At 37.1% G+C, this 26,211-nt stretch overlaps 1 protein-coding gene across 2 annotated transcripts in view; it reads right to left on the bottom strand.

Annotated features, from left to right (window-relative positions):
* RAB3GAP1 (RAB3 GTPase activating protein catalytic subunit 1) overlaps positions 1 to 26,211 on the bottom strand; it is a 108,453-nt gene that overhangs the window by 56,297 nt on the left and 25,945 nt on the right. For both annotated transcript variants that reach the window (XM_044388246.3, XM_057316270.1), the window contains exons 5-6: positions 24,110 to 24,188; positions 967 to 1,086 (exon numbers count right to left, since the gene is read on the bottom strand). In XM_044388246.3, the coding sequence (XP_044244181.2) occupies positions 967 to 1,086; positions 24,110 to 24,188 (199 nt within the window). The remainder of the gene's footprint in view (positions 1 to 966; positions 1,087 to 24,109; positions 24,189 to 26,211) is intronic.

The raw sequence follows: 26,211 nt of genomic DNA, 5'->3' as shown, positions 1-26,211 counted from the left end.
CCATGATCCTCAACGAAAACCCCCAGACCCCAAGCAAAGATGAGACTTCCTCCTTTCCTGAGTCTCTCAGATACTGTCTGTACCTATACTCTCTCTGTGCCTTTAATTAACACTGCTTTCATCTCCTCCTGGTTCACATTTGATTTCTATCCTGCATGCATCCAGGGACCCCCTTGGTTGGTCCTGAGGGACCCTCTCGGGGTCCAGATCAGGCCTGCTGGCATCAGTATCATATTAGCCTTTCAAAGGCAAAATAAAATTTGATTCACAAGTAGGAAACAATACAAATCAAACCAAATTAGTGGTGAAATATTTTTTACTTGTCATTTGAAGATAGAGCCAATCCTTATTATTCACAGATTTGCATGTTTACAAATAAGCCTACTCCCTAAAATTTATTTGTAACCCCCAAATGAATACTCTCAGCACTTCCAGTCATTTGCAGACATACATAGAGCAGCAAAAAGTTTCAGTCATCTGACATGGGCAATCTCAGTTGAGGTCGAACAACACAATGGTCTGTTTTTAAGTGTGAAAATTCGATTTTGGCACATATTGCACGGTGCACTGGGTGTTATACGCAAATAATGAATCACGGAACATTGCATCAAAAACTGGGGATGTACTGTATGGTGACTAATATAACAAAATAAAAATTATTAAAAAAAATTAGATTTTGTAACAAAATTTAAATAAACTAAATATTTGAAAGCAAAACACAAAAAGAGTACAATTTACTCTTCATTTCAAATATTCACTGAATATTTCAGTAAATTCCCCTTTAGAAATGCACTCACTAAAGGTTTTGAGTTTGTCCTTCTATATGATATTCCAATATAATAATGCACAAGTAGGAACCCTAAGAATTTTTTTTAAAAATCTAACTTAGGAACCATTTTCCTTCATAAATTATAATTAAAAATAGTTTTTAATTCATCATCTAGGTTTTTCAAAAGGTCCACCTACCAGCCAGTGTTTCCCAAAGCAATAGACACAGAACTCAGAAGAAGATTGCACTTAGATTCACTGAGAACTGCATCATGGTTTGCAGCAGGGGCAATCACCACAAACTCCCGCAGTCCATACCTTTAAAAAAAGAATCACTGCCATTAAACAGGGAAAATCTCAGAATACCAGACCATTATTTAAAAACTTGAAAAAATCTCCTTGAAGTTTAGCAACTTATGTCTGAGATACAGGTGTTTCTTTTTTCAATGGCAATTGAACTGATGATAACAGAAATTTCCTTCATTTAGTAAAACACTTCCATTATTCACCTAATTCCTCTCAATTCTTGACAAATTAAAAGCAATTTGCTGAAATCACAAAAGAAAAAGCATTAACAATTCTGCCTTAAAAGTTAAGTTTTCAAGACTGAAATCTTGCTTTAATTAACTGACAACATTAAGTCCACTGATGTGGAAAGATAAAGTTTGGTAGATTCCCTAAATGGGAGGAAAATAATTATCAGCCATCATGTATTTGTGCTGTCTAAATGTGAAAACATGGTTTACTCAATTAAAGAATTATTATATATATAAATATGTATATACATTTATATAAAATATATAAATATTTTTTTAAGAGAGGGGGAGAGAGGGTAGGGGAGCAGCGGGGGGGGTGGGAGAATCTTAAACAGGCTCCACCCACAGCACAGAGCCTGAAACGGGGCTCAATCTCAAAACCCCAAGATCACGACCTGAGTCAAAATCAAGAGTGGGATGCTTAACTGACTGAGACATGCTGGCATTCCAACGAATTCTTATATTCTTTTACTCAATAACACATATCAGATAGGAGTCATAAAATTATAAGAGAATGGCTTACTCTTGCTACGATATCACACAAAAATGAAAACTTCTCATTTAGTTAAGTCCTCTAAATACCATAAATTTGTGGCCAAACTTTATAAAAATATAAGGTCAAGTTAGTGATTTTGCCTATTTGAAATTCCTGTCCTAGTCACTCCTAAATGTATTTTTATTTAATATTTTTAAAATTAATTTATGAAAAGCATTACCCATTTGCCTAATTTATTTTAACACTGGATATGTAGAGTTGTAAAGGCTTACTTTTATGAACATTCTCAAGAAATCCCACAATGATAAAGATCAAAAAATAAAAACAGTCCAACCCATAATCTGTTGATTGATTAGATGACAAAAATTTTGTTCATCTTCTCACCTTGCCTCCATCCTCCTACCCCTTAAATCAAAAATTAGTTATACAGAAATGGCATTAAATACTTGAAAGAATCCAGAGCTATGAATTTTAAGCTCTAAAGGTCTTTAAAAATACCTTTCTCTTTTTTTAATGTCCTTGGAAAAAAGAAAACAAAACAAGTGAACATTTTTCCCCATGACATCACCCACAGTAGAGTGAAACCAGTCAATGGTTCTTGGTTATTCCTCCAGAAATAATCTATCCATGTACTCATCTTACCCTCAAATAAGATTATAATACATATGTCTTCTGTACCTCCTTTTCAAAGGGTAATCCCCTACTGATCCGATCTCTCTCTCCAGTTTTATGCCACTGCAACAATACTACTACTGTCTATTTCTACAAATATAACTATAGGATAAAGTCCTATAAGTTGCTGGATAAAAGAACTTCTATATCTGTTATAGCTGCTGCCAAACTATCTTCTCCCTCTCCACACACAAACTGTGCCAGTGTATATTCCCACTAACAACAAATAAGCCAAACTGAACTGCTTTCTGTATATATGCAATAAAATTAATTGTGTCCTCTATGTCTTTGTTTCCTCTAAGCTGGAATGTTTTCCCTCATTCTATCAGTATCTGACTGATACTTTCTTTGAAGATTTACCTCAAATACCACCCCATTACTCCTGTTAAATATGCTCGCTTCTCTGAATTCTAATGCATTTGCCAGGCACTATTATTATCTTTGAAGGATCAATATATATCACTGATTTACCATTTATACTAGACCTACTTGAGGCCTGAGACGATGTCTTGAACTAAGCAAACATTAACTGGAGGCTTTAAAAAATGAGAAAAATCAACAACAAAAAACAAGCAACCAGATTAAAAACTGAACAAAGAACCTGAATAGGCATTAGTCCAGAAAACGTATACAATAGGAAAACAAGCACGTGAAAAGATGTGGTCAACATCACTAATTAGGAAAATGTAAATCAAACCCACAATGAGATGATTTCACACCCACTAGGATGGCTACTGTAACAAGCAAAATAAAAACACGTAACAAATGTTGGCAAGGATACGGGGAAATGAGAACCACTGAGTGGGAATGGTTCAAATGTAAAATAGTACAGCCACTATGGAAAAACAATACAGTGACTCTTCAAAAACTGAAACATAGGGGCGCCTGGGTGGCACAGCGGTTAAGCGTCTGCCTTCGGCTCAGGGCGTGATCCCAGCGTTATGGGATTGAGCCCCACATCAGGCTCCTCCGCTATGAGCCTGCTTCTTCCTCTCCCACTCCCCCCGCTTGTGTTCCCTCTCTCGCTGGCTGTCTCCCTCTCTGTCAAATAAATAAATAAAATCTTTAAAAAAAAAAAAAAAAACTGAAACATAGAATGACCAGCAATTTCACAACTGAATATATACCCAGAAAAATTAAAAGCGGGGACACAAAGACATACTTTAACATGCCTGCTCACAGCACCTTATCCACAACAGCCAAAAGGTAGAAACAACCCAAATGTCTATTAACAGATGAATGTGATACAGGTATACAGTGAAATATTATTCAGCATTGAAAGAAAAAGAAACTCTGATACATGCTTAACACAGATGAACCTTGAAGACTTGATGCTAAGTGAAATAAGCCAGTCACAAAAGGATGAAAACTATATGATTATACTTATATGAGGTACACAGAGTAGTCAAACTTACAAAGACAGACCACAGAATGGTGGTTACAGGGCCTGGTGATGAAGGACTGAGGAATTATCATTTAATGTGTACAGAGTTTCAATATGGGATGATGAAAAAGTTCTGGAGATGAATACTGGTGATGGCTGCACAAAAATATGAATGTACAACACCAATGTACAATTAAAAATGGTTAAAATAGTAAATTTTGTTATGTTTTACCACAACAAAAAATATTAAACAAATAAATGAGCAAAACTGATACACACTTTAAAGAATAAGAAATATCAACAGCTAAGAATTCTATTCAAAGATATTCAACCTTATTGGTTATTAGGAAAATAAAATTAAAAGAAGATAATCACTATTTACCAATTAAATTGGCAAAAATACAAAAGATTGGTAAGACCCAGTATTGGCAAGAGTTTAGAACATGGTGGTATACATAATAAACATGGTTTATACCATAGGTGGTGGTATAAACTTTTAAAACATTTTTGGAGAATAAAAAGGCAGGATATATCAATATTTAAAATTCACAAACTTTGTACTAATTATATTTCTTTATATCTATTTTACAAAAACAGTCATACAAATGCACAAAGCTATATAGGCACACCTTGAAGATACTGCAGGTTCAGTTCCAGACCACCACAATAAAGCAAATATCAAAATCAAGCACATATGACTTTTATGGTTTCCCAATTTACATAAAAGTTATTTTTATACTATACTGTAGTCTATTAAGTGTGCCAACAGCATCATGTCAAAAAAAAGGAATGTAAATACCTTAAATAAAAAACACTTTATTACTAATAAATAAACGGTAACAATCTTCTGAGATTTCAGCAATCACAGATTACAATAACAAATAGAATAATGAAAAAGTTGGAAATACTGAAGGAATTATCAAAATATGACATTTAGACCAGAAGTGAGTAAATGCTACTAGGAAAACAGACTTGCAGATGGAGACTTGCTCAACACAGGGTTGTTATAAACCTTGAATTTGTAAAAGATGCAATATCTGCAAAACACAATAAAGCAAAACACAAAAATGAGGTATGCCTTCATGCATAATGATGTTCACTGTAACAGTTTAATTGTAAAAGCTAAAAACAAACTAAATATCCTTCAACGGAAAAAAATGGGTACATAATTACAGAATCCTCTCATACTACTTGATACTTGACAGTCATTAAAAAAAAATAAGGTATTAGAAAAAAAGTTTACTGGGGTGCCTGGGTGGCTCAGTCCTTAAGCGTCTGCCTTCGGCTCAGGTCATGATCCCAGGGTCCTGGGATCGAGCCCCGCATCGGGCTCACTGCTCAGCGGGAAGCCTACTTCTCCCTCTCCCATGCCCCCAGCTTGTGTCCCCTCTCTTGCTGTGTCTCTCTCTGTCAAATAAATAAAATCTTAAAAAAAAAAAAAAAGTTTACAGACATAAAGGCAATCATGAAATGCTAAGACAGATACATATCAGAATATGTATGGTAATCTAATTTATGAAAAAAATTCACAAATCAAAAGCACAAAAATACATATACATATAACTGACACACTCATAAAATATCCAGATGGACATATCCCATATTTCCCATGATTTCCTGCTTGGTTGTCCAAAATTAATAAGTATGAGATGTTTAAGCCTCCTTTTTTATATGTGTGTAGAAAGGGAAGGATGGGGAGGGGAGAATGTGAAAAGTGAAGGGGGAGTATAATGGTAAGGTAAGTTTCATTAATAAATCCACATGTATCCTACAGTATCTAGTCTAGTAATTTAAATTTATTAGGCACTCAAATGTATCAACACAAATAAAAATCCCACTACCGCAATTTTTAATAATAGAACTGCTTTATCTAACAGATTACATATGTACATGCTAAATACTAAATTTAAATATAAATGTGCCTTAGCATCACATTCTCCAACTGAGAAAGGTAGGACAGTCATTCATTTTTATCTATTTTGTTCTAAGATATATTTTTCTTTCTTGCTCCAATAAAGACTGAAAGCAACAACAAATAACCAATATCTGTTGTTCTTATTGTTTATCTTGCATAGGAAAATCATAAAAACACACCACGAACTTTGAATGCTACCATTTTATATCTCTTACATGTAGAGTTTCTTTCTTACTTTAGAAAGAAATATATTCAGGGGCACCTGGGTGGCTCAGTCAGTTAAGCATTTAACTCTTGCTTTTGGCTCAGGTCATGATCTCAGGGTTGTAAGACTGAGTCTCACGTCATGCTCTGTGCTGGGTGTGGAGCCTGCTTAAGATTCTCTCTCTCTCTCCCTCTGCCCACAGCCAGAGAGAGAGAGAGAGAGAGAGAGAGAGAGAGAGAGAGAGAGAGAAGAAAGAAAGAAAGAAAGAAAGAAAGAAAGAAAGAAAGAAAGAAAGAAAGAAAGAAAAAGAAAGAAAGAAAAAAGAAAGGAAGGAAGGAAGGAAGGAAGGAAGGAAGGAAGGAAAGAAAGAAAGAAAGAAAGAAAGAAAGAAAGAAAGAAAGAAAGAAAGAAAGAAAGAAAGAAAAGAAAAGAAAAATTCAGAGCCTCTTCTAATAGTATTAGAATATATGCATAAAATACTGAATCACCAAAAACAGTAATGATAAATAAAAAAATTTCTTGGACATATTTATACCTAGCATGTACAATATACCTGAGAAAATGGAGGTGTTCACCACCCAGGCGCCCCAAATTAACAATTTCTTTTTTCAATTTCACCCTCCCAGACATCCTCGGATATTGCAATCTGTACCTTTAACTTATGATCTATTCAGATTAATTCTGGCAAAATCTAACAATTTACACAGTATAGCTCCATTTCTCCCCTCTTCCTTTGTACAATACTGTCATATAAATTACATTTACATATGCTATAAACCCAACAGTACGGTGTTATAATTATTGCTTAAGCAATCTTAAGGGCTTTTTTGATTAAGACAATATCCCTTTGGAATTTACGAGAGTATTTCCAATGCTCTTCATTCCTTCCTATGGATCCAAGTTACCATTTCTTTCAATACTGCCTATAAGGTAGGTCACCCAGCAATGAATTCTCTGTCTTTGTTTATACAACAGTGTTGTTACTTCATCATTTTTTTGAAAGATAGTTTTGCTGGATATAGAATTCTTGGCTGGCAGTTTTTTCTTTCAACACTCACTATATCATTGCCATTTCTTTATGTTGTTGCTGCTGAGGGAATCCTCAAAGTGTGGTTGAGCTGAAGGTCCAAAGACTAGGCTGGACAAAGACAAAACCACAGAGCCAAAAATCGTCATGAGTTAAACTCAGCTATACTTTCAGTATATTTTTCCAATCTCAGTAGAGCCTCCCAGGCATGTAGCATTTATGCTCTCACTTTTTGTGTTATTTCCATACTGTTACTGTAACAAATTACCACAAAAATGGTGGCTTAAAACAAATTTATTACCTTATTGCTGTACAGGTCAGAAGTCTAACAAATATCTCACCAAGCTAAAATCAACTTGTCAGCAAGGTTGTTTCCTTTTGAAGTTTCACAAGCGGGAATTCATTCCTTCCCTTTCCCAGTTTCTAGAGGCTCCCCTCATTCCTTAGTTCCTGGCTACCTTCTTCAAATCCAGCAATAGCAGGCCAAGTCATATTACGCCACTCAGACACTGACTCTCTTCTGCCTTTTTTTCCACTTTAAAAACCTCTTATGGAGCACCTGGGTGGCTCAGTCAGTTAAGCATCCAACTCTTTTTTTTTTTTTTTAAGATTTTATTTATTTATTCGACAGAGGTAGAGACAGCCAGTGAGAGAGGGAACACAAGCAGGGGGAGTGGGAGAGGAAGAAGCAGGCTCATAACGGAGGAGCCTGATGTGGGGCTCAATCCCATAACGCCGGGATCACGCCCTGAGCCGAAGGCAGATGCTCAACTGCTGTGCCACCCAGACGCCCCAAGCATCCAACTCTTGAGTCAGATTCTTGATTTTGGCTCAGGTCTTGAGCTCAGGATCATGAAAGTCCCACGCTGGGCTCCACGCTGAACGTGGGGCCTGCTTAAGATTCTCTCTCTCTCTCTCTCTCTCTGCCACTACCCTCCCCCACCCCCAGCATACACAGGATCTAAAACAAACAAAAAAAGAACTCTTGTAATTACACTGGGCACACCCAGATAATCCAGGATAAATCTCCCAATCTTAAAGTCAGTTTAATTAGCAACTCTAATTCCATCTGCTCCCTTGATCCCTTCTGGCCATGTAACCTAAATTCACAGGTTTTAGGATGTGGACATGTTTAGGTTGTAGAGAGGTTCATTATCCTGCCTACCATTCCTTTCTTATTTAAAACCTCTGCTCAGTAAAGATCTCACAAATTTACATTTGGGCATAAATGTCTCCTAGGTTAATGTCCATACCATTTGCAGGTCTACTTATTCTATAAGGAGTAACAATCAAGGGAATAAATCTGTACTTATGGTTTCAGGAATCTGCCATTAGAAGATAAAGGATAGGTATATAAGGAGGTAGAGAGAAGTATCCAACCAATCACCACATAAACATCAATTACCTTGCCTAGACCATAAAAAATGATCATGCCCACATGTCTTTTAAAGACCAGTTTTATAAAATACCCTTAAAAAAGCTAAACAGGCTTAGAGCTTATCTGGCAGGTACTTAAGATAAAAAGTGAAACTACAAGATTTCAAAATAGATGTAGATAGATCAACTATCAAAACTGAACACTGCCATAAATGCCAAAATTCTATTTTCTAAAGTTTGATTTGAAAGTTTAGGTTTAGGGGCGCCTGGGTGGCACAGTGGTTAAGCGTCTGCCTTTGGCTCAGGGCGTGATCCCAGCATTATGGGATCAAGCCCCACATCAGGCTCCTCCGCTAGGAGCCTGCTTTTTCCTCTCCCACTCCCCCTGCTTGTGTTCCCTCTCTCACTTGCTGTCTCTAGCTCTGTCGAATAAATAAATAAAATCTTTTAAAAAAAAAGTTCAGGTTTAGTTTTTTTAAGAGATTTTTTTTATTATTCATTTGAGAGAGAGAGCGCGCACAAGCGATCAAGAGCACAAGCAGGGGGTAGGGTCCAAGGGAGAGGGAGGAGCAGATTTCCCACTGAACAGGGAAGCCCGATGGGGGGCTTGATCCCAGGACCCCAGAATCATGACCTGAGCCAAAAGCAACTGCTTAACCAAGTCACCTGGGTGCCCCGAAAATAAAAGTTAATCATACATTAATTTTATCTCATTCCAACATGAACAACCTACGCTAATTGTGTATGTATGGTATAAATGAATATTTTGCATAATAGTTCTCAAATTTTCAATGTCATTGTTACAGTATTAATTTAATTTTTTTAAAAAGCAATGTTTATAGGTGAACACTTCTGTGTATGTTATTCTTCAGGTGCTAAGAAGCATGACAAGTAATTTATAACCTTGAAAATTATAATATTTTAATTTGTAACAATTATAATATTAATATTCTATTTAAAAAACAAGTATAAAAACATTATGGGAGCACCTGGGTGGCTCAGTCAGTTAAGCATCTGCCTTTAGCTCAGGGTCCTGGACTGAACCCCACATTGGGCTCCCTGCTGACCAGGGAGCCTTCTTCTGACTATCCCATTCCCCCTGCTCATGTTCTATCAAATGAATAAATAAAATATTTTTTAAAAAAACATTATGGGGGAAAAATTATGAAATATTCTTAAAATCCCCAGTTCACATTAGGCCCAAAATACACAGACATCCTCTCATCTTTTGTCATTCTCAACCCTCTGAGGCTATACTCCAGGCTTAACCAAACTACTTGCAGGTTTAAAACTCTTAATTTAAGCATTAATATCTCTATTAATGCTCTTGTTCTGCCTTGAATATCTTTTTACGTAACTTCACCTGGCTTATACTCACTTGTCTCTCAGGATTCAAGTGAGGTAATGCCTCCTCTGAAAATAATTTCCTGATTTGATCTATATTAAAAAGAGACACCTCCTGTGAGTTTGCATCAAGCCCTGTGCTGTCTTCCATGAGAGCATTTATCAATAGTGCTGCCATTGTTCCCTTATCTAGCCCCCTACTAATACCAAAGTTTACTGAGCCAGGGATCATATTTTATCCTTGGTATCTCAGTATCTCCCTCACAGAAAATGTTTAAAAAATGATGCCTGCTGGATAAAAGAGAACACATATACCTTTAATATGGTTAATTTTCAAATCATTATCAAAAGTTTGGTTGCTGGCCTTCTAATCTTTAAGAAAGATCAAATTTAAAAAAACGGAAGCAACGTGGCAGACTGGCATGACACAGACCCCCCCCAAACAAACTGAAACACTTATAAAATGTAACAATGTTTTAACATACATAGCTGAACTTCAAAGAAAATAAAAAGGAGATAAAAAGGGTGACAGAAAACAAAGAGGGAACCGAAAGGCAGAAGTAAGCACACAAGGTGAGTCTGAAGAAACCCAGGGGATTATTGAAGAAACCCAGGGGATTATCAACTCTGGATTATAGGCCCTAAGAGCTAGGAACTGGGGATTGGGATTTTACAGGATAAGCCTTTTAGCTGCTAAAATCCTGTTAATATGACTCACAAAGATGTGTGCAAAACTGACCATGCTCTGATAGATTTAAGAAACTGAGAATTGCAAATGAAAAGTCTGTTTATGTCTGCAAATACCATGTATTTTAGACTAGCAGTGATTATGTGAGTTATAATAATTCTGAGACTGATAACGTATACCCAGCCGTGGGGAGGTGGTCTCTTGCATGTATCTAGACAAGGCTATGTCCAAAATTATCCCAGCCTCATAGTAAATATAAATAAAGTGAGATCTCAAAACTATGATTCCAGAAGCATATCACTCAGGTTATTATCATCCACCATGCCCTTGCTTATAAAGCACCAGGAGTAGGAAGCTGCCTATCTTTTCAATGATGTCACCAATCTCTCCACAGACCAGCTCTCTTCTATATCCTTTAGATTTATTCAAGCATTGCACACGGATTTCCATCAACCCAAATCAGGAGAGGCTGTAATGTTTTGAACGGCTCCTCAGGGATATGGGTGTACACATGAGGCAAGGAACTGGAACTGAGACTTCTGCTTAAAGCCTACCTAGAAGGGACTACTACTTCAATGAAATGAAAACTCCAGACCCCGATCGTTTTAATGGCAAATTCTATCAAACATTTAAAGAAGATAACATCAATTTTACACAATCTCTGCCAGAAAACAAGAACAAAATACTTCCCAACTCGTATTATAAGGCCAGTATTTCCCTGATATCAAGATAAAGTACAGCATTCCATCCTTATCAGTGGGGGACATGTGCCAAGACTTCCAGTGGATGCCTGAAACCACAGATAGTACCGAACCCTACATATACTGTTTTTTCCTATACACACATACGATGAAGTTTAATGTATAAACTAGGCACAGTAAGAAATTAATAACAATACCTAATAATAAAACAGAACAATTATAATACACTATAATAAAAGTTTTATGAATATTCTCTCTCTCAAAATATCTTACTGTACCGTAATCATCCTTGTGATATCAGATGATAAAATGCCTACATGACGAGATCAAATGAGGTGAATTACACAGGCACTGTGACATAGCACTAGGCTACTACTGACCTTCTGATACATCAAAAGACCATTTGCTTCTGGATTGCAGTTGACCTTGGAACTGAAACCATGGAAATCAAAACTGCAGAAGGAGGCAGATGGTGGGTAGGAACTACTGTATAAGAAAATTACAGACTAATATTCCTCATGAATATAGACACTACAGTCCTCAACAAAATAATAGCATATTAAATCCAGCAATACATATAAGCACAAATACAAATTAAAACACAAAAAAAGGGGGGTTTATCTTGGGAACACAAAAGTACTTAGATATCCAGGGGCGCCTGGGTGGCTCAGTTGTTAAGCGTCTGCCTTTGGCTCAGGGCGTGATCCCAGGGTCCTGGGATTGAGCCCCACACCGGGCTCCCTGCTCTGCTGGGAGCCTGCTTCTTCCTCTCCCACTCCCCCTGCTTATGTTCCCTCTCTCGCTGGCTGTCTCTCTGTCAAATAAACAAATAAAATCTTAAAAAAAAAAAAAGTACTTAGATACCCAAAAATCAATGTAATCACCATATTAAAAATCTAAAGGGGCACCTGGCTGGCTCAGTCGGTTGAGCGTCTGCCTTCAGCTCAGGTCATGATCCCAGGCTGCTGGGATCCAGCCTTGTTTCGGGCTCTCTGCTTAGTGGGGAGTCTGCTTCTCCCCCTGTCCCTCCCCACACACTTGAGCACTCTCTCTCTCTTCCAAATATTTTTTAAAATCTAAAGAAATGATCATATCAATTTACACAGAAAAGGCATTTGACAAATTGAACATCCACTCATGATAAAAACTCAGCAAACGAGGAACAGAAGGGAATTTTCTCAACCTGATAAAGAACACCTATGATAAATCTACAGCTAACAGTACACTTAATGGTAAAGGACTAAATGTTTTCCCTCTGAGATCAGAACAAGGAAAAAATGTCCACTCTCACCACTCCTATTCAATATTTCAATGGAAGTCCTAGCCAGTTTAAAAAGGCAAGAAACAGGGACGCCTAGGTGGCTCAGTCGGTTAAGCACCTGCCTTCAGCTCAGGTCATGATCTCGGGGTCCTGGGATCAAGCCCTGCATCAGGCTCCCTGTTCAGCGGGGAGCCTGCTTCCCCCTCTCCCTCTTCCTCTGCCTCTCCCCCTGCTTGTGCTCTCTTGCTCTCTCAAATAAAATCTTAAAAAAAAAAAAAAAAAAGGACTAAAAAGGAAGAAACAAAACATTCCCCATTTCACAAACAACATGCTTGTTCACCTACAAAACCCAAAAGGCACTACAAAATTCCTCCTAGAATAATTAGATTTAGTTAAGTCATAGAATAGAAAGTGAATGCACAAAAATCAAATTCCTAAAGACTAGTAACAAAGAGCTGGGAAAGAAAAATTTTTTAATAATACCATTACAATAGTACCCCCAAAAAAGAAAGCAATAATCAGGTATAAATCTGACAAAACAGGGAGAAGGAACTAAGATGGTAGGGTAGTAGGAAAACCCTGGGCTTGCCTCATCCCTTGAACACAGCTAGACAAATATCAGATCATTCTGAATACCCAAGAAATCAATCTGAGAATTGACACAACACAGAGACAAGAGGTCACATTGTACAAGGTAGGAGGTATGGAGATGTGATTTGGGGGAGAAACAGATCACAGGTGCTAAGGAGGGGAGGAAGGCCTGATCAGACAGAGAAGGAGAAGGAAAACCAGCGCAGTCGGCTCCTTGTCCAGAAGACCAGCACAAACCCCCCACACGCACCATGTCTACTGATCACAGAGCTCTGCAAACTCCAGCTCTAATGGAAATACCATCAGGTCTCTCTCTTTTTTTAATTCTTTTTTTTTAAGATTATTAAATTTATTTATTTGAAAAGAGAGAATGAGAGAGAGAAAGAGAGAGAGCACAAGATGGGGGCAGGTCAGAGGGAGAAACAGGGAGCCCAATGCGGGCCTCAATCCTGGGACTCCAGGATCATGACCTGAGCCGAAGGCTTTTGCTTAACCAACTGAGCCACCCAGGCGCCCCCACCAGAACTCTTTTAACAAGCACTCCTGAAGCCACCAGGCCCTGAACAGTACATGACCTCCTCTTTATAAATCTGTAACTCTCAGGAGCAGGAAACATAACAGGCTCTCCTAACACAGAGAAGATAGAGACCTAGACAAAATGCCAAGACAGGGGCGCCTGGGTGGCGCAGTCGTTAAGCATCTGCCTTTGGCTCAGGGCGTGATCCCGGTGTTCTGGGATCGAGCCCCACATCAGGCTCCTCGGCTGGGAGCCTGCTTCTTCCTCTCCCACTCCCCCTGCTTGTGTTCCCTCTCTCGCTGGCTGTCTCTACCTCTGTCAAATAAATAAATAAAATCTTTTAAAAATAATAATAATAATAAATAAATAAATAAATAAATAAACATAAAGGAATTCATTGACAATAATATCATAATATAGGAGGGAACTTTAATACCTCACTTACATCAATGGATAGATCATCTACACAGAAAATCAACAAGGAAAACAATGGCTATGAACGACACACTGGACCTGACAGACTTAACAGATACATTCAGAACGTTCCATCCTAAAGCAGCAGAATGCACACTGTTTTCAAGTGCACAAGGGACATTCTCCAGAATAGATGACCTACTAGGTTACAAATCAGGCTTCAATAAGTAAAATAAGACTGAGATCATACTATACATATATTCCAACAACAACACTATGAAACTTGAAGTCAATCACAAGAAAAAATGTGGAAAGGCAACAAATAGAGGTTAAAGAACATCTGACTCAAGAATGAATGGGTTAACCAGGAAATTAAAGGAATTAAAAAATACATGGGAACAAATGAAAATGAAAACATGACAGTCTAAAATCTTTGGAGTGTAGCAAAAGCGGTCATTAGGGGGAAGTATACAGCACTAGAGACCTACCACAAGAAACAAGAAAAATCTCAAATACACACCCTAACCTTCACCTAAAAGAGCTAGAAAAAGAACAACAGAGGAAGCCTCAAGCCAGCAGAAGGGAAATAATAAAGATTAGAGCAAAATTAAATGATGTAGAAACAAATACACAAAAAAACCAACAGAACAATGAAACCAGGAGCCAGTTTTTGACACAATTAATAAAATTGGTAAACCCCTAGTCAGACTTATCAAAAAGAAAAGAGAAAGGACCCAAATAAAATCATGAATGAGAGAGGAGAAAAATCAACACTACAGAATATAAAAGACTATTATGAAAAATTATATGCCAACAAAGACAGCAATCTGCAAGAAATGGACAGACTCCTAGAAACTTATAAACCACCAAAACTGAAAAAGGAAGATATAGAAAAGTTGAACAGATCAATAACTAGCGAAGAAATTGAATCAGTAATCAAAAATCTCCCAACAAACAAAATTCCAGGGCCAGATGGCTTCCCAGGAGAATTGTACCAAACATTTAAAGAAGAGCTAATACTTACTCTCAAAATGTTCCAACAAAAGAAATGGAAGAAAAACTTCCAAACTCATTCTATGAGGCCAGCATTACTTTGATTCCAAAACCAAAGAAAGACTCTACTAAAAAAGAGAATTATAGGCCAATATCCCTGATGAACATGGATGCAAAAATTCTCAACAAAATACTAGCAAATTGAATCCAATGGTACATTAAAAGAATCATTCAATTAATTAATTAATTAATTAAAAGAATCATTCACCACGATGAAGTGGGATTTATTCCCAGGATGCAAGGGTGGTTCAGTATTCGCAAATCAATCAAGGTAACATACCACATTAATAAAACAAAGGATAAGAACCACATGATTTTCTCAACTGTTGGAGAAACAGTATTTGACAAAGTACAGCATCCGTTCCTCAACAAAGTAGGGATAGAGGGAACATACTTCAACATCACAAACAAAAGACCCACAGCTAATAACACTCTGAATGGGAAAAAACTGAGAGCTCTTCCTCTATGGTCAGAAACAAGACATGGATGTCTACTTACTACTGTTATTTAACATAGTATTGGAAGTCCTATCCTCAGCAATCAGACAACAAAAAGAAAAAGAAGTTATCCAAATCAGCAAAGAAGAAGTCAAACTTTCACTCTTCACAGACAACATAATACAGAAAACCAAACTAGAGAGAGAGAGAGATAGAGAGAGAGAGAGAAAGACAGACTCCACCAAAAAATTGCTAGAACTGATACACGAATTCGGTGAAGTTGCAGGTTACAAAATCAACATACAGAAATCTGTTGCATTTCTATATACCAGTAATGAAGCAACAGACAGAACAGATCCCATTTACAATTGCACCAAAATCCAGAAGATACCTAGGAATAAACCTAACCAAAGAGGTAAAAGATCTGTACTCTAAAAACTACAGAACACTTAGGACAGAAATCAGACAACACAAAGAAATGGAAAAGCATTCCATGCTCATGGACTGGAAGAAAAATATTGTTAAAATGTCTATTACTACCCAAAGCAATCTACACAGTTCATGCAATCCCTATCAAAATACCACCAGCATTTTCCATACAGCAATCCATTGTTTCATAGAGCAAAGAATCCTAAAAATCCTAACAGACCCCAAATAGCCAAAACAATCTTGGAAAAGAAAAGCAAAGCTGGTAGCATCACAATTCCAGACTTCAAGTTATATTACAAAGCTGTAGTGATCAAGACAGTATGGTACTGGCACAAAAAAGACACATAGATCAATGGAACAGAACAGAAAACCCCGAAATGAACTCAACTATATGGTCAACTTATCTTCAACAGAGGAGGAAAGAATATCCACTGGAAAGAAGACAATCTCTTCCACAAACGGTGTTGAGAAAACCAGTCAGCAACATGCAGAAGAATGGAACTGGACCACGTTATATACCATACACAAAAATAAATTCAAAATGGATAAAAGACCTAAGGAAACCATCAAAATCCTAGAGAACACAGGCAGGAACCTCTTTGACATCGGCCGTAGCAACCTTTTCCTAGATATGTCTCCTGAGGGACTGGAAACAAAAGCGTGAAAGATTCTGCACAGTGAAGGAAACAATCAACAGAACTAAAAGGCAACCTTCGGAATGGGAGAAGATATTTGCAAATGACATATGTGATAAAGGGTAGTATCCAAAATCTATAAAGAACTTGTCAAACTCAACACCCAAAAAGCAAATCATCTTAAGAAATGGACAGAGGAGGGGCGCCTGGGTGGCTCAGCCGTTTAAGCATCTGCCTTCGGCTCAAGTCATGATCCCAGGGTCCTAGGATGGAGCCCCCATCCAGGTCCCCTGCACAGCAGGGAGCCTGCTTCTCCCTCTGCTGTTCCCCCTCCTTGTGCTCTCTCTCTCTCTCTCTCCCTCTCTCTCAAATAAAATCTTAAAAAAAAAAAAATCTGACATCCCAATTCCTACATTAAGAAGAAAGAAAGAAATGGGCAGAGGACATGAATAGACATTTTTCCAAAGAAGACATACAAATGTCTAACAGACACAGGAAAAGATGCTCAACATCACTCATCATCAGGGAAACACAAATCAAAACTACAGTGAGATATTACCTCACAGCTGTCTGAATGTCTAAAATTAACAGCACATGAAACAACAGATGTTGGTGAGGATGTGGAGAAAGAGGAACCCACCCACACTGTTGGCAGGAATGCAAACTGGTGCACTCACTCTGGAAAACAGTATGGAGGTTCCTCAAAAAGTTAAAAACAGAACTACACTACAATCCAGCAACTGCACTACTAGGTGTTTACCCAATTCAAAGGGACACATGCACCCATGAATTTATAGCAGCATTATCCACAATAACTAAATTACAGACAGAGCCCAAATGTTCACTGACTGATGAATTGATAAAGAAGTTGTGGTTTACTATCTCACACCATACACAAAAATAAACTCCAAATGGATGAAAGACCTCGATGTGAGACAGGAATCCATCAAAATTCTAGAGGAGAATATAGGCAACAACCTCTACGACATCGGCCAAAGCAACCTTTTTCATGACACATCCCCAAAGGCAAGAAAAACAAAAGATAAAATGAATTTATGGGACTTCATCAAGATTAAAAGTTTCTGCACATCCAAGGAAACAGTCAGAAAAACTAAGAGGCAGCCCACGGAATGGGAGAAGATATTTGCAAATGACACTACAGATAAAGGACTGGTATCCAAGATCTACAAAGAACTTCTCAAACTCAATACGGCAGAAACAAATAAACAAATCAAAAAATGGGCAGAAGATATGAACAGACACTTTTCCAATGAAGACATACAAATGGCTAACAGACACATGAAAAAATGTTCAAAATCATTAGCCATCAAGGAAATTCAAATCAAAACCACACTGAGATACCACCTTACGCCAGTTAGAATGGCAAAAATAGACAAGGCAAGAAACAACAACTGTTGGAGAGGATGTGGAGAAAGGGGATCCCTCCTACACTGTTGGTGGGAATGCAAGTTGGTACAGCCACTCTGGAAAACAGTGTGGAGGTCCCTTAGAAAGTTAAAAATTGAGCTACCCTATGATCCGGCCATTGCACTACTGGGTATTTACCCCAAAGATACAGACGTAGTGAAGAGAAGGGCCATATGCACCCCAATGTTCATAGCAGCAATGTCCACAATAGCTAAATTGTGGAAGGAGCCGAGATGCCCTTCAACAGATGACTGGATTAAGAAGTTGTGGTCCATATATACAATGGAATATTACTCAGCTATCAGAAAGAACGAGTTCTCAACATTTGCTACAACATGGACGGCACTGGAGGAGATAATGCTAAGTGAAATAAGTCAAGCAGAGAAAGACAACTATCATATGATTTCTCTCATCTATGGAACATAAGAACTAGGATGATCGGTAGGGGAAGAAAGGGATAAAGAAAGGGGGGGTAATCAGCAGGGGGAATGAAACATGGCACACTATGGACTATGAGAAACAAACTGAGGACTTCAGAGGGGAGGGGGGTGGGGGAATGGGAAAGACCGGTGATGGGTAGAAAGGAGGGCACGTATTGCATGGTGCACTGGGTGTTATACACAACTAATGAATCATCGAGCCTTACATCGGAAACCGGGGATGTACTGTATGGTGACTAACATAATATAATAAAAAATCATTTAAAAAAAAAAAAAAAGAAGTTGTGGTTTAGCGGAGCCTGGGTGGCTCAGTTGGTTAAGTGTCTGCCTTCAGCTCAAGTTAAGATCCCAGGGTCCTGGGATCGAGTCCCACAGGGCTCCTTGCCCAGCGGGGAGCCTGCTTCTCCCTCTCCCTCTGCCTGCCTCTACCTCTGTTAAATAAATAAATATTTAAAAAAAGAAGTTGTAGGGCATACACACACACACACACAAATATTATTCAGCCATAAAAAGGAATGAAATCTTGACATTTACAATGACTTAGATGGAGCTACGGTGAATTACGCTAAGCAAAATAATTCAGTCAGAGAAAAGCAAATACCATATGATTTCACTCATGTGTAATTTAATAAATGAAAAAGATGAACATAGGGGGAGAGGGGGAAGAGAGAGGAAAACCACAAAACAGACTCAACCATAGAGAACAAACTGAGGGTTGCTGGAGGGGAGGTGGGCAAGGGTATGGGTTAAAAGGGTGATGGGTACTGAGCGCACTTGTGATGAGCACTGAGTGCTGTATGTAAGTGATGAATCACTAACTTCTACCCCTGAAACATTACACTATATATTAACTGACTGGAATTTAAATAAAAACCTGGAGAAAAAAAACTGACAAAACATATATAGGATCTTTATGCTGAAAACAGTAAGACACTCATAAAAGAAATCAAAGAAGATATAAATAACTGGAGAGACCATGTTCATAACATGAACAACTCTGCATAGTAAAGAGGTCAATTCTCCCTAAACTATCCAGAGATTTAAGGCAATTATAATCAAATTTCCAGCAGGACTTTTTGTAGATAGAAATAAACCAATTCTAAAATGTAAATGGAAAAGCAAAGGAGCTAGAAAAATCAAACAACTGTGAAAAGTAGCACCACCTAAATTAAAACTACAGAAACCAAGAGCATCCAGACATATACCCACACAAATGTGGCCAAATGATTTTTGACAAAGACATAAAAGTCAGTCAATGGAGAAAGGAAAGCTCTTTTCAACAAATGATACTAGAACTGAACATTCATTTGCAAAGAAAGAACCCTGACCCAAAACTCTCACCTTATACAAAAATTAACTTGAAATAGGTAACAGATCTACACACAAAATATAAAACTTCTAGAATAAAACACAGAATTAGCCATATGATCAAAGTTAACATCACTAGTGATTAAGTCATGTTGTTAACATGACCCTCTGATATGATGTGATGAAAAAGGCAATTCACCTCAATGGTATTCTCTCCAAAATCCCACAACCCAACTGTTATCAAAAGCAAAACAGAGACAAACCCAAACTGAAGGACATTTACAAAATTCCTGACTCAAGCTCCTCAAAACTGTTAAGGAGATGAAAAATAAGGAAAGACTGAGAAATTTTCAAAGACCAGAGACTAAACAAACTAAAAAGACATGATGACTAAATGCTTGGATCCTAGAACAGAAAATGGACTTTAGTGGAAAAACTAGTTAAAGTTAAGCTAATAACAACACACCAATGTTGGTTTCTGTTTTGACACATATATCATGGTAATATAAACTGCTAACAGCAGGTAGAGCTGGGTGAGGATATACCAGAACACACTGCACTATCTTTGCAACTTTCTATAAATGTAAAATACATCAAAAATATTTTATTTTTAAAACACAGGAGAAAGCTTTGGGACCTGATGCAAAGAGTTCTTAGACATGGCACCAAAACAGGACCCATAAAGTAAAAAATTAATAAACTGACAGAACGACACACCTATTACAATGGCTAAAATAAAAAACACTGGCACCAAGTGCTGATGAGTAAAACGAGCAACTGGAACTCTCATACATTGCTGGTGGAAATGCAAAATGGTTCAGTCACTCAGGAAATCAGTTTGGCCATTTCTTTCTTCTTCTTTTTTTTTAAGAAAGTTTTTAATTCCAGTATAGTTAACAATGTTATACTAGGTTCAGGTGTACAATACAGTAACTCAACAATTCCATACATCACCCAGGGCTCATCATGACAAATGCACTCTTGAATCCCCATCACCTATTTATCCATCCCCCCACCCACTTCCCCTCTGATAGCCATCAGTTTGTTCTCTATAATTAAGTCTGTTTCCTGATTTTTTTTTCCTCTTGCTCGCTTTTGTTTCTTAAATTCTGTGAGTGAAGTCATGTGGTATTTGTCTTTCTGACTTATTTCACTTAGCATTATAACCTCTAGCTCCATCCATGATGTTGCAAATGGCAAGATTCCATTCTTTTTTAAGCTGAATAACATTCCTCTGTCTGTGTGCGTGCACATGCACACACATGCCATATTTTCTTTATCCATTCATCTATGATTGGACACACTTGGGCTGCTTTCCTATTTTGGCTACTGTAAATGACGCTGCTATAAACACAGGGATCCCTTTGAGTAAGTGTTTTAGTATTTTGGGGGTAAATACCCAGTAGTGTGATTATTGGATCATAGGGTAGTTCCATTTTTAACTTTTTGAGGAACCTCCATACTGTTCTCCCCAATGGCTGCACCAGTTTGCATTCCCATCAACAGTGCAAGAGGGATCCTTTTTCTCCACATCCTCGTCAACACTTATCATTTCTTGTGTTTTTGACTTCAGCCCTTCTGACAGGTGTGAGGTGGTATCTCTTTGTACTTTTGATTTGCATTTCCTTGATGATGAGCGATGTTGAGCATCTTTTCACATGTCTGTCTGGCCATCTGGATGTCTTTTTTGAAGAAAGGTCTGTTCATGCCTGCCCATTCTTTAATCGGGCTGTTTTTTGGGTGTTGAGTTGTATCAGATCTTTATATATTTTGGATGCTAACCCTTTATGGGATAGGTCATTTGCAAATACCTTTTCCCATTCAGAAGGCTGCCTTTTAGTTTTGTTGACTGTTTCCTTCGTTGTGCAGAAGCTTTATATTTTGATGCAGTCCCAGTAACACATTTTGGCCATTTTTTATAAAGCTAAAAATAAACAATTCCCATATGACTAGCAATCTCAACTTAGGTATTTAGACCAGTGAACTAAAAATGTACTTTCACACAAAAATCTGTTCACATATATTTGTAACAGCTCTATTCATAAACGCCCAAACTTAGAAACAACCCTAATATCCTTCAACAAGTGAATGAATAAACAAACTGTGGTACACCCTTACAAGAGACTACTACTCAGCAATAAAAAGGAACAAGCTACTGTTACAGAATTACTTAAAAGGATCTTGAAAGCATTACATTGAAAGAAACCAGTCTCAAACAGTTACTATAACATTCCATCTCTATGACATTCTTGAAAGGATAAAGCTATCAAAACTAAAAATATATCAGTAATTGCCAGAAATAATGGACAAGAAGAGTTTTTTTGGGAGGTTACACAACTGTTGTACATCCTGATTATGGCAGTAGTTTTAAAAAACCTATACATATGTGTTGAAGTTCAGTGAACTATTCATTTAAATAAAAAGTCAATTTTACTATATGCTAATTTTTAAAATAAAAAATGTTTAAAGTAAATGTAAAGGTTAAAAAAACTACAAACAAGTGATTTTCATTAATATAATAAAGAAATATATCACTAACAAATACTTCATTAATACATAGAAAGGTTTATTTACTCAACAAATATTTTTCAACTATGGACTATCTGTCAAACCCGATTTTAGGAAATAAATATTAAAAAGCTGAATAGAATGAGTACGTTTTGTCTGTGGAATGGACATGAATTGGGGAAGACTAGATGTCAGACTGTAGTGGGTTACATAATGTTCCCTCAAAATTCATGTCTATCTAGAAGTTTAAAAAAAAAAAAGAACAGAAATTATATAACAGCATTTAGAGTTTGATAAACATACTATGTACAATTATCTTACTAACTCCTCACAGTTACTCTTAAAGGTGCATATTATTTATTATTCTGTCTTTATCAACGTAGAAACCAACTCAGAGAAATTAAGTAATTTGCCCAAAGTTGACAATAAGTACTTGAGCTAGAAATTAAACATAAATGTGTCTAATTCAGTGTCTGGCCAAATAGTAGGTATTCAATTAATGTTGAATGAAAGAATACATGCAAAGTCATGCTCTATGGTATCATACTGCCTTCTGATATATTCTGTCATTTTAGATGTATGTATTCTTATTTTAAAAGATCAGAAGAGATTCTGGATGGATTAAATTAAATGGCAATGTACTAAATTCTCTTATATTTGTTTAAGTTGTTTAAGTTCACAGTTTTTAAAAGATCACACTAAAATGACAGGCATATCCAGTTTATCTGCATTTGCAATTAGTTTTTTTTAGTGTGCTACAGTCTACTTGCTATAGTATCAACACTAGAATGAAGAAAAAAGAAGCAAAGATACCGTTTTTTCCTTTCTTAGAAATTCTTTAATAAAGAATCAAGGGGTGCCTGGGTGGCTCAGGCGGTTAAGCATCCGACTCTTGATTTCAGCTCAGGTCACGATCTCAGGGTCCTGGGAACAGGCCCCGCACTGGCTCCTTGCTTAGCTGGAAGTGTGCTTGAAGACTCTCTCTCCCCCTCTCCCTCTGCCCCTCCCCCCACTTGCACACACATTCTCTCTCAAATAAATAAATCTTAAAAAAAAAAAATCAAGAGACCAACTCACACCAACAGACTAAATATAAATTTATTTTAACTAGGTCTCCTTTCTTGACCATACACTCACACTTGAGACATTTTGGTGGTGGTATGCTTCAACACCACCCCTACCAAAATAAGATAAAGACCTTTTAAGTGTGATGTACTTCTTATATTAATTTATCACATTTATAATTTACATACGACTGAGTCATGATGTTATCATGTAACTGAGATCAACATTTTATTTCAATTCAATTTTCAACAATACATATTTTCTATGATATGTAAATGCTCTCTCTATGCTAGTCATCAGAATTATAGTTAGGCTCCACCCTAGATTATGAAATATACTGTGCAGAAAAGAGTTAACAGCAGGCCTGTGACTACTATCCTTAGAACGGCCTGCATGCAAGGCTGATCTTTGGCAGGCTTCTAGAAATTTGGATTTGGAGAGGGTTCTCAAAAAATGCTCCAATAAGAGTTACTGTGCTTAAATTGTTCATACAAACAATGTGGTTTATGCTAAACACCTGCTCTCCTTCTGGGAGTCTGAAATTTTGTTATGTACCAGTCACAGGGTACCAGCCCCAAAATATAAACCCTGAGAGCTGAGCCTCTATAACAAGCTTCCCTGGTAGAAAACATTTCATACGTGTTGTCACAACTTGTTGCTAAGGAAATTAAGTATGTTCTGTGTGACTCCATTTGGCAAGGACTCAAACACGAGTTCCTCCAAACTTTGCCTCAGGCCCCTTTTCCCTGTGTTGATTCTGTTTGCAGACTGTTGCTGTAATAAATCGTAGTTGAGTGCAACCATATGCTCAGTTTTAAGCGTCTTCCTAGCAAATCACTGAACCTGGGGGAGTTGTTGGTGTCTCCCCAACACACATACTAAAAGTTACCTGAGTAAAACGTATACCTACCATCTTACCAGGCAATGTGCTCTTGGAGGAAAGTCATTATTCATACACAACAAATCCTGCATAGATTGTGGAATAACATCTACAAAAACATTTAATAAGGAAAAAATTAGTATGTTCATTCTAAGGCAAAATTTTGTAACATGACTGAAAAAATCACATTATGTAACATGTCTTGCTAGTCCATGTAGTTTTGCAATTGCTGAAGGATTTATATCTAGGACTAGCTGTAAGATTTGGGGTGAGACAGATGTCTCTCTCCCATTGTCTTTCATTTTTAAAAAGCCAGCCTCTAAAAACGAAAACATTATTCCTACATGTATAATATTTTCTTTTCTTCTAAGTCATAACTCAAACGTTTCCTCATCCTTCCTAGAAAGCCACGTTTTATCTGTTCTTCTTGTTTTGCTTTTGTCTCTAGTTTTCTTCAAAATTCTACTTAAGAGTCCTGTCAACACCTTATCGCCTCCTATGGCTAGTCTTTGCTGGCCTCTGGCCATCTTAAGTGTTCTTATTAAATCACTTACCAGCTTCCCACTTACTACCCATGCATCTTTAAGCACTTGCACTGCCATTTATAATAAGATAATGACATAAATGATCCTTATTTATTAATAAATGCATAATAAATTCAAAGTATAAAGAATATTTGTTCATAAACTTCCTTTTGCTGTATAGCCATAATTCCTTAGCAAATTTATATTTTGTTAATTTTCAAAAAGAATAAATAGGAGAACACTAATGACTTGATGCTTTAACTGAAGCAATGAACAACCCCAACAAATAAAAGATCAGTGCTCAAAACTTCTGGCCACTGATAGTATAGTTTTAAATGTGTATCTCCAAATTAAATGAGTTGATGGTTTACGTGTAACTTCTACCATTGGGTACAGCTTTAATCACAACCAAATTAAAACTGCACAATACATACACATGCAATAATAATGACTTTAACTAACTTAAATGCATTCATCTTCTTTCATATCACAGTCCCCTATACGAGTTCATCTCAGAAACACTGATTCTTAGCCTCATCATTTTAACAGCTTCTCCTTAATGTATGATCTTTCCTCAAATTAACAGCACTCAAGGGGCGCCTGGGTGGCTCCGTCCTTAAGCGTCTGCCTTCGGCTCAGGTCATGATCCCAGCATTCTGGGATCCAGCCCCGCATCTGGCTCCCTGCGCAGCAGGAAGCTGCTTCTCCCTCTCCCACTCCCCCTGCTTGTATTCCCTCTCTCATTGTATCTCTGTCAAATAAATAAAAAATTAACAGCACTCAAGATTTCTCTACCTTTAACAGTTCCTTCACATTAGTCAGCAGAGTGTTGGACCAGGAAATCTCTGGGCTATTATCAGACTTCCCACCAGTTGCACATATTTCCCTCATCCCCTTACTCCTAAAGTACACACGTTCATATTCTAGTGTAATTATTTTATTTTACTGTATAATTGTTTTACATATGTGTACAGATGGTCAATGTTATCTGTCCTAGTTTATGAATCTAAATGCAGATGCTAACTACTTTATTGTTTCTAAGAAAAATGCATATAATACAAAAGGTAATGTAATTTTATTCCTATACAAGAAAAGGCACAAATATTTCAGGCCTACACTTAGAAATGATCATCTGTTTTGACGAGAAAAACTTTTTTTAATTTATTTTTTCAATTGAAATATAATTGACATTTAACATTACATTACTGTCAGGTATACAACATAACAACTCATTAATTGTATACACTGTGAAACAATCACCATAAGTCTAGTCAACATCTGTCACCAGTTAAGAACAAAAATTTCCTTGTCATAAGAACTTTTACAATTTACTCTCTGAGCAACTTTCAAATACACAATACAGTACTATTAACTACAGTTATCATGCTGTACATTAACTACATCCCCACGACTTATTTATTTTATAACTGTAAATGTGTACCTTTTGACCCCTTTCATCCATGTTGCCCAACCCTCAACCTCTGTCTCGGGGAACCACCAATCTGTTCTCATAAATATAAGCCTGGTAAGTTTTGTTTTCATTTTTGTTTTTCTTAGATTCTACATATAAGAGAGATCATACAATATCTGTCTTTCTCTTATTCCACT

The sequence above is a fragment of the Ursus arctos genome, unplaced genomic scaffold (assembly GCF_023065955.2).
Source record: "Ursus arctos isolate Adak ecotype North America unplaced genomic scaffold, UrsArc2.0 scaffold_1, whole genome shotgun sequence".
Lineage (NCBI taxonomy): Eukaryota > Metazoa > Chordata > Mammalia > Carnivora > Ursidae > Ursus > Ursus arctos.
Note: the sequence above shows the minus strand (reverse complement) of the source record. Positions and strands in the feature narration are given on the sequence as shown.